General features: G+C 42.8%; 1 protein-coding gene across 1 annotated transcript in view; it reads right to left on the bottom strand.

The window, feature by feature from the left end:
* Nucleotides 1-14440, bottom strand: part of CNGB3 (cyclic nucleotide gated channel subunit beta 3) — a 90173-nt gene that overhangs the window by 14707 nt on the left and 61026 nt on the right. Inside the window, exons 12-13 of the mRNA XM_038745647.1 lie at nucleotides 8594-8677; nucleotides 4356-4474 (exon numbers count right to left, since the gene is read on the bottom strand). Coding sequence (XP_038601575.1) covers nucleotides 4356-4474; nucleotides 8594-8677 — 203 coding nt within the window. The remainder of the gene's footprint in view (nucleotides 1-4355; nucleotides 4475-8593; nucleotides 8678-14440) is intronic.

Raw genomic sequence — 14440 nt, 5'->3', positions numbered from 1 at the left:
GTTCTCTACTACATACATCGAGAAATTAAGCTTCATTTTTTTTTTCCAGTCAGACACAAATTGCCTAATGGGGTTAAAATTTAATGGGATAGGGGCCAGTTCCTCCCACCACAGGTTGTCTTTGAGTTGCCTGGGACCCAGATCAACAGTATTGGAAAGCTCTGTCGCCTGTGACTTCTTACAAACCTCCCTCAGAAGAGTCAGAACAAAAGCTTTTCTACCTGGAGTGGCTTTTGAGGGCATTATAGGTCAAGTTCTACTCTGCTTCTCCACTCCTCATAGATGTTGTGGTGGTCATAAACTGATAAAGCAATGTGTGAAAGCCAAATTCTGGATAGGTTTTGTAATGGACTGAAAGAAAGAAGCTCTGGAATGATCCTCATGTATATCTTTTCATCATCCTCTTCCTCTTAATAATAATAATAAGAAGAAGATATTTAAAGATTCCTTATGAGCCAAACACTGGATTAAGCACAGGGGTAGATTCATGATAATTAGATTAGATACAGTCCCTGTCTCACAGGTGGTTCACAGTCTAAGGGGGAGGGAGAGCAGGTTAAAATTTAAGCTCCATTTTACAGAAGTGACATGCCCAAGGTCACATAACAGGCACATCTCTGAGTCATGATTAGAATGTAGGTCTCCTGAATCTGAGTTGTGTGCTCTTTCCCTTAGGACACAGTGATCGCAGTTTTACCCGGTAAAGCGAATGATTAGAGATCTTGGGTCTGAAACAATCTCAACCGATTCTCAAACTTTAAATGGGTAAGAAGCCTGGCTCACTGGCTTGGAGCCAGGCATAGAATGCCGGCTGCCTAGTGGACCACTTTTGGTAAGCAGAAACGGTGCTGTGGGATGAACTGCAGGACGATAGGAGAGCAACCTCTATCTTGATTTCTTGTCACCCAACTAGACTGCTGCCCTGGTCTCCAAATAGTCCATTGCTCTGTTGCTTTGCTTAAGACTATGCTTCACCATGCCTTTAATAATTTTTTTTTCTGCTCTCCTGGGTTGTGTGTGCCCCCTCCAGTTTCAATTTGGGTATCCTGCTGTCATCCATCCTCAATCAATCAATTAATGGTATTTATTGAGCACTTACTATGTGCAGAGCACTGTACTAAATGCTTGGGAGAGCACAATACAATGGAGTTGGCAGACCTCTTCCCTGCCCACAGTAAGCTTATTAGTCTAGAAATTACAGTTGTCCCAATGTTCTCCCCAGTAGAGAAGTGGGACAGTGCTGAGGCATAAGGCTCCATGTCAAATAGAAGGTTTACAAGCCTATTGTAGTAATCTTAACAATACTACTACTAATAATAATGGCATTTGTTAAGCGCTATGTACCAAGCACTGTTCTAAGTACTGGGGTAGATATAAGGTAATCAGGTTGTTTTACATGGGGCTCAAAGTCTTAATCCCAATTTTACAGATGAGGTAACCGAGCCACAGAAAAGTTAAGTGACTTGCCCAAGGGCACACATGAGACAAGTGGTGGAGCTGGGATTAGATCCCACGTCCTCTGACTCCCAAGCCTGCGTTCTTTTCACTATGCCATGCTGTTTCTCAGTGTGCGACACTTTACAAGGGAGTGAGAGCTGTACCTACTTCAGAAGAGTCACATAAGCAGTTTCACTAGCTCATTTGTTCTCATGGTTTCAATACCACCACCATGAGAAACAGCATGGTGTAGTAGATAGAGCATGAGCCTGGGAGTCAGAAGGTCATGGGTTCTAATCCCAGCTGAGCAATTTGTCTTCTGTGTGACCTTGGGCAACTCACTTCACTTCTCTGTACCTTAGTTACCTCATCTGTAAAATGGGGATTAAAACTGTGAGCCCCATGTGGGACATGGCTTGGGTCCAACCTGCTAAGCTTGTATCTACCCCAGCATGTAGTAGAGTTCCTGACACATCTTAAATGCTTAAAAACCAGCGCTTAGAACAATGGCTGGTACATAGTACGTGTGCAGTGTGGTTTAGTGGAAAGTGCACGGGCTTGGGAGTCAGAAGTCACGGGTCTAATCCCAGCTGTCTCATTTGCCAGTTGTATGACTGTGGGCAAGGCTATTAACTTTCCTGTGCCTCAGTTACCTCATCTGTTAAATGGGGATTAAGACTGTGAGCCCCATGTGGGACTACCTGATTACCTTGTAATAATAATAATAATAATGATTATGGTATTTGTTAAGCGCTTACTATGTGTCATGCACTGTTCTAAGTGCAGGAGTAGATACAAGGTAATCAGGTTGTCCCACATGGGGCTCACAGTCTTAATCCCCATTTTACAGATGAGGTAACTGAGGCACAGAGAAGTTAAGTGACTTGCCCAAAGTCACACAGCTGACAAGTGGCAGAGTGGGGATCAGAACCCACGATCTCTGACTCCCAAGACCATGCTCTTTCTGCTAAGCCATGCTGCTTCTCATAGTAACAATAATTGTAGTAGTTAAGTGCTTTTTATGTGTCAGGCACTGTACCAAGTGCTGGGGTGGATGCAAGCAAATCGGTTTGGACACATTAAGCCCCATTTTACAGATGAGGGACCTGAGGAACAGATAAGTTAAGTGACTTCCCCAAAGTCACCCAGCAGAAGAGTGGTGGAGTCAGAATTAGAACCCATGACCTTCTGGCTCCCAGGCCTGTGCTCTATTCACTACGCCATGCGGCTTCTATCTACCCCGGCATTTAGAATAGTGCTTGGCACATAGTAAGTGCTTAACAAATACCATCATTATTTCAGTGCTTAGAACAGTGCTTGGCACACAGTAAGCACTTAGCAAATACCATCATTATTATTAACAAATAGCATTATAATTATCATTATTATTTTTAATAATAATAATAAAATACCATTTAAAAATCTCCTTTTCCTGAGGACTTGGCTAATCCCACCCTGTTAAAGGTAAACATAAGCCCCCTACATATTTCCTTGCACACTGGGTCACTACTGCTTATCCTTAAAAATTGGGGAATGTGTATTTAAAATATAATAACAATAATAACCATGGTATTTGGTAAGCACTTACTGTGTGTCAGCCACTGTACTAAGCACTGGGTAGATAAAAGCAAATCGGGTTGTACCTAGTCCCTGTCCCATGTGAGGCTCAGTCTCAATCCCCATTTTATAGATGAGGTAACTGAGGCACAGAGACATGAAGTGGCTTGCCCAAGGTCACACAGCAGACAAGTGGCAGAGCAGGGATTAGAACCCATGACCTTCTGACTCCCAGCCCCGGGCTCTATCCACTATGCCATGCATAAAATAAATATCTTGCCGCAGAAGTGGCACCCCTGGATAATCATCTGAGTTCAATCGGTCCTCGCACCTGAATATTTCACAGCAACTACACAGATTCTGACCCAGATCTATCTATTGGTCGTGAAAAAGCAAATGAAGACTACATCCACAATCATAATAAAATGAAGGTTTGAGGAAGTAATCTGGGCAATTTGGGTCCTAAATCACTTTGCCTGAATTAGCTAGAAAATGGCCTCAGTTCTTGACTCAGCTTTGGTCATTGCAACCTGATGCCCACAGGAGAAATTAGTGTTGCAAACTGCGGGTCAAAAACCAGGTTTCCTCCCAGCAGCGCCTGGATTTGCTTCCCAAGACTAGTAATTCTTGGGAGGATATCAGCTGTGATGACAACAATAACTTGGATTTATAGAGGTCTTTTCTCCCAGAAGTTCCAAGCACTTTGCCAATGTGCTTCCATTCATTTTCACTGCCTTCTGGAGAGACAGGCATGTAATGCCTTATGGCTATTGTTAGGTTGTAAAATCTGGCAAGGATCTATCCACTAATCTGTCTCAAGTGCTTAGTATTGTGCTCTGCACACAATAGGTGCTCAGTAATTACTACTGAGTGATCATTAACAAAATCATGAAAGGTTTGGAGTAGATGCTTTTGTGTTTGGACCTAATGAAATGGGGAATGGGGCAAGGAGAAAGCACTAAGACAATACGTGGTGGGTCAGGATAAGCAAGATGAATGCAGACTTTGTTCTACATTAAGTGTTTGTGGACCCAGTGATTTGCTTATGGTATTTGTAAAGCTCTTACTATGTGCCAGCCACTGTACTAAGCCCTGGGGTAGATACAAGATACAAGGGTTGGACATGGTCATTTCCTATATAGGGCTCAAAGTCTTAATCCCCATTTTACAGAGAAGGGACCCGAGGCACAGAGAAATTAAGTGACTTGCCCAAGATCACCCAGCAGACAAGTGACAGAGCCGGGATTAGAACCCAGTCTTCTGATTCCTGGACCCAAACTCCTTCCACTAGGCCACACAGCTTCTCTGTGATTGTTACTAAAAACGATTTGAGTCTTGAGTCCTTGAGTCTTGGAAAATACCTGATCTCCCCAAAGACGGCCCCAGCCTTCAGAGTAACCAGAACTTTTGTGCTGTCTGGACCTCCAAGAACTTGAACTTCTCCTTGTTTGATGATATACATCTCTTTGCCAATCTCTCCCTGGAAGCAAACACGAAGAAGAAAATGGTAAACCATTCATTCTGTGTTCCAGGTAATATAAAGCACATTATCTGCACAGATTGAAGCTAGCTGACTTTATCATTTCAATAATATCTTGCTTAATGGCTCCATTGGAAGATGTGTTCGGGTTAAGAGGGGAGACAGTAAAGTGGGAGCCTCAGCTTTGGCAGGACTGATACTAATTGGTTAGAAACTTCGACTGCATTTTCAGAAGCTTCAGGTACCCAATCCACATTCTTGCTGCATCTACACAGCACTTACATACATATTTTCATTACATATTATATTATTTATAGTAATGTTTGTCTCCCCCCACAATACTCTAAGCTCCTAAGTGGGCAGGGAATGTGCCTACCTACTCTGTTGCATTGTAATCTCCCAAGCACTTAGTACAGTGCTCTGCCCATAAAAAGCTCTCAACAAATACCATTGAATGAATGAATGAGTCTGGTAGATATTATGATCAAGAAAATCTTATTGATGAATCCATCATAATAAACAAGTTATCTTAAATATACTAATAACTAATATTTGAAAAGCACTTACTGTTTGCCAATCAATCAATCATATTTATTGAGCACTTACTGTGTGCAGAGCACTGTACTAAGCACTTAGGAAGTACAAGTTGGCAACATATAGAGACGGTCCCTACCCAACAGTGGGCTCACAGTCTAGAAGGGGGAGACAGAGAACAAAACAAAACATATTAACAAAATAAAATAAATAGAATAGATATGTACAAGTAAAATAAATAGAGTAATAAATACGTACAAACATATATACAGGTGCTGTGGGGAAGGGAAGGAGGTAAGGCAGGGGGGAGAGGAAGGAAGGGGCTCAGTCTGGGAAGGCCTCCTGGAGGAGGTGAGCTCTCAGTAGGGCCCTGAAGAGAGGAAGAGAGCTAGCTTGGCAGATGTGCAGAGGGAGGGCATTCTAGGCCAGGGGGAGGACGTGGGCTGGGGGTTGATGGCGGGACAGGCGAGAGCGAGGCACGGTGAGGAGATTAGCAGCAGAGGAGCGGAGGGTGCGGGCTGGGCTGTAGAAGGAGAGAAGGGAGGTGAGGTAGGAGGGGTGAGGTGATGGAGAGCCTTGAAGCCGAGGGTGAGGAGTTTCTGCCTGATGCATAGGTTGATTGGTAGCCACTGGAGATTTTTGAGGAGGGTAGTAACATGCCCAGAGCATTTCTGGACAAAGACAATCCAGGCAGCGGAGTGAAGTATGGATTGAAGTGGGGAGAGACAAGAGGATGGGAGATCGGAGAGGAGGCTGATACAGTAGTCCACATGGGATAGGATGAGAGCTTGAATGAGCAGGGTAGCGGTTTGGATGGAGAGGAAAGGGCAGATCTTGGCAATGTTGCGGAGCTGAGACCGGCAAGTTTTGGTGACGGCTTGGATGTGCACTGTACTAAATTCTGGGGTAGATTAGAGAAACAGCGTGGCTTAGTGGAAAGAGCAAGGGCTTGGAAGTCAGAGGTCATGGGTTCAAAACCGACTGCCGCTTGTCAGCTGTGTGACTTTGGGCAAGTCACTTAACTTCTCTGTGCTTCAGTTACCTCATCTGTAAAATGGGGATTAAGACTGTGAGCCTCACGTGGGACCACCTGATCACCTTGTATCCTCCCCAGCACTTAGAATGCTGCTTTACCCATAGTAAGCGCTTAACAAATGTCATCTTTATTATACAAGAGCCTCACATGGGGCTCACAATATAGATAGGAGGGAGAACAGTCATTGAATCCCCATTTTACAGATGAGGGAACTGAGGCATAGAAAAGTTAAGTGACTAGCCCAAGGTCACACAGCAGGCGAGTGGTAAAGCAGGGATTAGACCCAGATCCTCTGACTTTCAAACCTGTGCTCTTTCCACCAGGCCATGCTGCTTCTTGACAGGCAATCCTTGAACCACTTGTGTTTTTAATTGAATTACAAGAAAATCCAATATAGTTGAGGCAAATGAAATGATTTGGCTGCAACCCTGGAGGTAGTGAAAGGTGAGCACAGAGTCTCAATTAGTGGTGTAGAACCGTCCCAGATAGTTGGAGGGACTTAGAATTCATTACTGCGGGTGCAAAAAGTACATCTTCGGGACACCAATGTAATTCTATCTTTCAAGCATTTTCTAATAATCATTATCATCATTTTCAAGATTATGATGGCTCAGTGGAAAGAGCCTGGGCTTGGGAGTCAGAGGTCATGGGTTCTAATCCCGGCTCAGCTACTTGTCAGCTGTGTGACTTTGGGCAAGTCACTTAACTTCTCTGGGTCTCAGTTACCTCATCTGTAAAATGGGAATTAAGAGTGTGAGCCTCATGTGGGACAACCTGATTACCTTGTATCCACCCAGCACTTAGAACAGTGCTTGGCACATAGTAAGTGCTTAACAACTGTCATTATTATTATTATTGTTGTTACTATTCTGCCACTATTTCTGAACTATTGCAAAGAAAATTTATGCTATGCTGTCATCGTGGGCAGGGAATGTACCAATCTGTTGTATTCTCCCAAGTGCTTAGTACAGTGCTCTGCACACAGTATGTGCTCAATAGATACCATTAATGATGATGATGATGATCCACTTTGCCATCAAATAAAGTCAACATAGCATGGAGTAAAGTGAGCACAGAATGAATCAGATAGAATCCAGTCCAATCAAGTCAATTTCAGGGGAACTTGGCATGTGGTCAGTTTCTAGGAGGTAGTGGGTTAGGTCAATTCAATATCTTCCACAAGTGTAAAGTGAAGAGGAGGATTGTAACTACCACTTGGCTAATTCATGTTAATAAAAATAAAAATTTTTTAAAAAAAGCCAAGGCAGAAGCACTGGGGAAAAGGTTAAATGATAAGACTGCCTAAATTCTTCAGTTCTCTTCGCTATCAATTGTATTTATTCCCAAGCACTTAGTACAATGCTCTGCACACAGTAGGCGCTCAGTAACTACGATTGAATGAATGGAGTGCTTACTGCATGCTGAGCACTATACTAAGCACTTGGGAGAGTACAAAAAAACAGAGTCGGTAGACACATTCCCTGCCCATAATGACTAGTGAAGGGCTGAGCTGTGGAGAGAGTTGACAGTTATGCAGTAGACCCAAATCAGCAGAAAAAATATCCTATGATTCAGGACAAAAAAGAACCTGAGTTTCCCCTCACTCTCTGGGTGATGAAGTTAAATGTGGTTGGTGGGCCAGGCTCATCTAGGAAGCAAGACTCAGTCCACTAAAGGTCTGACAAGCTACATTCCTTAATGTTCTGGGCAGTGAGGGAGAGGTTGACACTAGAACAGGGTCCACAACTGACAGAAAGTCACCACAACTCCAAAGAGAAACCCACAGTAGCCAATAGGTCATTTGACAGGCCAAAAATTGTAAACTGTTGGCTATCGGGTTTGTTTCAGAAAGTGGGTGTCTTGGAGTCTTTTCTCCTGCTGATCAGTTCAGAATATCCTTAGCCATTAGGAAACTGGCAACTGAAAGTTGTGGAGTTTATCCTGGAGAGACTGTCAGAAAATTCCCCAGCTTTTAGAGAGGTTAAGCAGATATTGTACCCTAAAGCAATGGGCACTGGTATACTTAAGCAGTTTTCTGGGTCATACTTTAGATTTTTAATTAAAATTCTTATTTGCCCTCAGCCTGATTTCTTTTAGCCTCAGATTGATTTATTAAAAACTATGATCCTGCAGGCCTGTTTTAATTAGCATAGCTTCTTTAATTTGCAATTTTGCACCTTTACATATGAAATTGGAATTCTTGGCCCAAGTTTATTAATATACTATAAGTATGTGAAGAAGGGAACCTATACTTGAAACATATTCTCCTTTTTACGTTTAAATTTTAAAATAACGATGTGTGCCAGTAGAGCACTTGCATGTCTAAAAAGGAGTTTCAGATTCTCAAACCATCATTTTTTACCAATAATGAAATTCTTCTATTTTGAAATCTGTGATCGTTATTATTGCATAATCAGTCACAATTATTTTTATACTCTGTACTTCACCCAGTATGAGTTTTGTTTAAAATATTCTCTTGACCCCTGTCTGAACCTCTCATCTAAAATATTCAATGATCTTGAAACAGGAACATAAAATAGTTCGCTCACCTTTTTGCACACAAAATCACCAGGTAAATACACAATGGATTTCATCCTCAGCAACATGTCATAAACCATCTGTGTATCACAACCCTGTTAATAAAGAAAAAGAGTGTGGGAAATCCCTGTCAGAAAGAACAGAAAACAGAACAGACTGCATCATGCTATGGAAATAAGTAGCCTTATCCAAGACTTATACTCAAAGACACAATGTTGGCACTCCGGAGCCATAAAGTTAAATCTAGTTCATTGTAGCCTAACAGCAATAATCTAAAAAATCAATTATCTTCAGTTAGTGAGTTTTACCACCATGAAAACTTCTCTGCTGAAGTTGCTTTGTTTATGCATATGATCAGTGAATCCAGGGATAGTGGATGATAGGGATCATCTGAATGACTGAAATCCAATGATAAGCCAGAAGTTACCTCTTAGCCTTCGGGTTCCATTCCTTTCCTTTCTAAACTTTCTAATCAAACTGCCAGATCCTCTCATCTACCTATCGCCTTCCATTCTGTGTGCAACCTGAAAACTTGGTTGAGAATTCCTTTGGGCCAAAAAATCAAGAATATGAAAATCCCCAGATGATAACTAAGCATTATTATTTTGCACTTATAAATTTATTAGTTTCATATCCATTGTGCAAAGACTGAAACCAACATGCTGAAACAGACTGAAACCATTCAATCAATCAATGGCATGTACAATAGTTACTGCATGCAGAACACTGTATTAAGTGGAAGAGTACAATGCAATACAGTTGCTAGACAGGATTCCACAGTGAGTTTACAGCCTAGATGGGAAGACAGAGAAGCAGTGTGGCCTTGTGGATAGAGCACAGGCCTGAAAGTCAGAAGGACGTGGGCTGTAACCCTGGCTCTGCCACTTGTCTCCTGTGTGACCTTGAGCAAATCAATCAATCAATCAATTGTATTTATTGAGCGCTTACTGTGTGCAAATCACACTTCTCTGGGCCTTATTTACCTCATCTATAAAATTGGACTGACTGTGAGCCCCATGTGGGACATGGACTATGTCCAACCTGAGTAACCTGTATCTATTCTTCTTCTTCTTCTTCTCATTATGGTATTTTTTAAGTGCTTACTATGTGCCAAGCACTGTTCTAAGTGCTGGAGTAGGTAAAAGGTAATCAGGTTGTTCCACGTGGGGCTCACAGCCTTAATTCCCATTTTACAGATGCGGTAACTGAGGCACAGAGAAGATAAGTGGCTTGCCCAAGGTCACACAGCAGACAAGTGGCAGAGCCACTGTCCTCTGACTCCCAAGCCCAGGCTCTTTCCACTAAGCCACTCTGCTTCTCATCTACCCCAGGACTTAGTACAGTGCCTGGCAAGTATCAAGTGCTTAAATACTATTAAAAAAAAGACAGCCATTAAAATCAATTACAGATGGGGAAATGGGAGAGAATAGGATATGTACATAAGTGCTGTAGGGCTGAGGGTAGGATGAATATCAAGTGCTTGGAGGGTGGGGTGAATATCTAAGGTTTAGTGATAAAGAGCCAAGTGCCTATGCATTTCGTGGCCATCTAAACTACTACCACTTAATCCAAGCATTTATCCTATTCTGCTGTAATTACTGTAACAGCCTCTCCCTACTTCAGGACCATACTTCACTCTGCTGCCTGGATCATTTTTCTACAGAAATGTTCAGTCCATATTTCCCCACTCCTCAAGAGCCCATCCACCTCTGCATCAAACAGAAACTCCTTATCATCCCTTAAGCATTCAGTCACCTTGCCCCCTCCTATCTTACCTCACTGCTCTCCGACTACAAGCCAGCCTGCACACTTTGCTCCTCTAATGCCAACCTACTCCCTGTACCTCGAGCTCGTCTATCTCTTCTCTGACCACTCGGCCACATCCTACCCTTGGCTTGGACCTCCCTCCCTCTTCATATCTGACAGTCACGCTCCCTACCTCCACAGTCTACCAACTCTATTCTATTGTACTCTATCAAGTGCTTACTAAGTGCTCTGCACAAAATCAGCACTTACTAAATATGATTGGTTGACAAGACAACACAGAAAGGAAGATGAGCGGAGGGCTTGTTTTCTGATAAGATGCCATGAGAGAAGTCACGAGGATCAGCACCTGGCATGGGAGCCTTGTTGGCTGTTGGGGGTGACTGGATGGATCACTGCAACTCCTCAGTGCCAGCTTGCCAGGGCTGCAGCATCCTGCGACTATAATGGGTGCTGAGACTGGCAGTCTCTTGGGTCCTGCCCACAGGAGGCGGCTGCTGTACAGGTCAAAGTCGGGGGGAGATGAGCTCTGGGATGAAGAAAGTTTCTCCTCTCCTCTTTTAATGGGTCTCTCCTCTCCGTTAGGTGCCCATCCATAGGCAACTTCCCGCTAGATTGTAAACTCCCTGAGTGTGGGGTTCATGCCTTCCTTCTCTACAGAACTCTCTCAACTGCTTAGTACAGTACTCTGTGTACAGTAAGCACTCAGTAAATGCCACTGATTGATTCCTGCCTGGACACAGCACAGAAGAATCAACCATTAGGATTTCCCAGCAATAACATGCCGCAGGTGGCCAGAGTAGCAGGAAGGTGACAACTCTAGATTGTAACATCATTGTGGGCAGGTGGTGTTCTGTTTTATTGTTATAGTGTACTCTCCCAAGTGCTTAGTACAGTGCTCTGAACATGGTAAGCACTCAATATGAATGACTGAAAGAATGACTAGACTGAATAGACTAGAATAGAGTAGCAGTGTGGCTCAGTGGAAAGAGCATGGGCTTTGGAGTCAGTGGTCATGGGTTCAAATCCCAGCTCTGCCACTTGTCACTGTGTGACTTTGGGAAAGTCACTTAACTTCTCTGTGCCTCAGTTACCTCATCTGTAAAATGGGGATTAAGACTGTGAGCCCCACGTGGGACAATCTGATCACCCTGTAACCTCACCAGCGCTTAGAACAGTGCTTTGCCCATAGCAAGCACTTAATAAATGCCATTATTATTATTAAACTGTGAGCTCATTGTGGGCAGGGAATGTGTTTGTTGTTGTATTCATTCATTCAACATATTTATTGAGCGCTTACTGTGTGTGCAAAGTACTGTACTAAGCCCTTGGTAGAGCACAATACAACAACAAACAGACATATTCCTGCCCACAGTGAGCTCCCTTTCGCAAGGGCTTAGTACAGTGCTTTGGACACAGTAAACGCTCAATAAATATAATCTAATGAATGAATGACTAACTCTAGCACCTTAGCCAGATTCTTGCAGAACGTGAACTCTGAAGCCTTCTGGGAAGCCAGGCTTACTCAGACGGGAACCTGCATTAGCTCCCCTCTAGGCATGCCGTGATCATTTTGCCACACCACGATTTGGATTCAGCTAATGTCCAAGCCTAGATCCAGATGCAGGAGGCGATTAAGCCAATATAAAACCTAAAATGCTTTGAATTCACAGTGCTATATGACAAATGAGACTCTAAGATAGTAAACTGTAACCTTAAAGATGGGAATCAATCAATGGTATATGTTGAGTGCTTATGTTTTTCTCCTGTTAATAGCTCCACTGTGGGTTGTTTGCTGTTTAGTATCACAGAATTAATGCTGGTAGGAAAAGTTAAAGAGTGCTCCTTAGATGCTAGTAAATATAGCAGTGCTGTAATCAACAATAGGAAATACCACACAAGGACTTGGAGACTTAGAGATTAGTGATAGTTTTGGGCTTGTATAAACCTCAAAAAGAAGTTCGCTTTTCCTCTAAATGCAATGTCTGTTGGAATGGTGATGCTCAGTAATTAGAAGTAGAAAAGATTCCCTTTGATAATGAGCTTTCCAAATTCTAAATTATCATAAATTGTCGGCCTAATCCTCCCTTCCAGCTTTGTAAGAGTGGAAGCAGCTCTCCCTCCGGGCTCTTTCCAAATTCTGAAAGCCTATCAAGTTTTGGAGAATTACTCATTTGAGGAAGCAGACAAAATCAATCCTATTCAGACTCAGGACTGCTTTACCAGAACCAGAGAGATCAAGAACAACATCATTCTCAAGATTTTCTCCAGTTCTACTCTTCCCTGCCTTTTCCCCATCTATTTAATCAATGGTATTTAGCCTGGTGTGGGCAGGGATTGTCTCTCTTTATTGCTGAATTGTACTTTCCAAGTGCTTAGTACAGTGCTCTGCACAAAGTAAGCACTCAATAAACATGACTGAATGAATGAACAGTTACTATGTGCAGAACACTGTATTAAATGCTTAGGAGAGTACAAAACAATAGACTTAGCAGACACGATCCTTGCCCATAATGAGTTTACAGTGTAGAGCGGGAGACAGACATTAATATGAATAAATAATTTATAATATGTATTTTAAAGATATGTACATAAGTATTGTGGGGTTAGGGGTGGGGTGAATGTCAAATGTCTAAAGGTCACAGATGGATGTAAATAGACCCCTGGCCATCCTGCTCACATCAGCTCTCTCCCTGCTCCTAATCTTCACTCCTCTCTTGCTACAACCTAGCCTGCACACTTCACTTGTCTAATTGAGAAGCAGCGTGGCTCAGTGGAAAGAGCACGGTCTTGGGAGTCAGAGGTCATGGGTTCGAATTTCGGCTCTGCCACTTGTCAGCTATGTGACTTTGGGCAAGTCATTTCACTTCTCTGGGCCTCAGTTCCCTCATCTGTAAAATGGGGATTAAGACTGTGAGCCCCACAAGGGACAACCTATTAATCTGTATATACCCCAGCGCTTAGAACAGTGCTTGGCATATAGTAAGCACTTAACAAATACCATCGTTATTATTATTACTATTAATACCAACCTACTCACTGGGCCTCACTCTCATGTCTCTCTCTCCCTTGATCACTTATCCATGTTCTCCCTCTGGCCCGGCACTCCCTCCCACTTGGGGAAGGTGCGGGGCCTAGTGGATAGAGCATAGACCTGGGAGTCAGAAGGACCTGGGTTCTAATCCTGAGCTCTGCCGCTTGTCGGCTCTGTGACCTTGTGCAAGTCACTTCGCTTCTCTGTGCCTCAATCACCTCATGTAAAATGGGATTAAGACTGTGAGCCCTACGTAGAACAGGGAATGTGTCCAACCTGATTGTGTGTATCCACCGCACAGCTTAGTACAGTGCCCAGCACACAGGAAGTATTAAAAAATACCACAATTGTTATTTTTTTAATTTATTATTCAGATCTGACAGACCACCTCTCTCCCCATCTTCAAAGCCCAACTAAAAGTACATTTCCTCCAGGAAGCTTTTCCATAACTAATTTCTCACCTCCCCATCCTATTTTCCCTCCTAACTTGAGTCCATACATACTAAGCACCTAACTACTCAACCCACCCCCTATTCTCATAGTATTTGTGTATTTATCTTTATACTCAATTGTTTCTCTGACCTATAATAATAATAATAATGATGGTATTTGTTAAGCGCTTACTATGTGCAAAGCACTGTTCTAAGGACTGGGGGAATACAAGGTGATCAGGTTGTCCCACCTGGGGCTCACAATCTTAATCCCCATTTTACAGATGAGGGAACTGAGGCCCAGAGAAGTTAAGTGACTTGCCCAAAGTCACACAACAGACATGTGGGGGAGCCGGGATTAGAACCCATGACCTCTGACTCCCAAACCCGGGCTCTTTCCACTGAGCCACGCTGCTTCTCTAAAATGTACAACTATATGATTATAGCTATAATAACTATACATTATAACTATAATTATAATAGAATTATAATTCTATAATTTACAACTATAATTTATTTCAGTGTCCCCCTTGCTACTTACTCTACTTATTCTATTGTTCTAAGTGCTTAGTACAGTGCTCTGAATGCAATAAGTACTCCACAGAAGCAGCATGGCCTAACGGAAAGAG

Source organism: Tachyglossus aculeatus, chromosome 4 (genome assembly GCF_015852505.1).
Source record: "Tachyglossus aculeatus isolate mTacAcu1 chromosome 4, mTacAcu1.pri, whole genome shotgun sequence".
Taxonomy (NCBI): Eukaryota; Metazoa; Chordata; class Mammalia; order Monotremata; family Tachyglossidae; genus Tachyglossus; species Tachyglossus aculeatus.
This window is presented reverse-complemented; position numbering and strand designations above follow the sequence as displayed.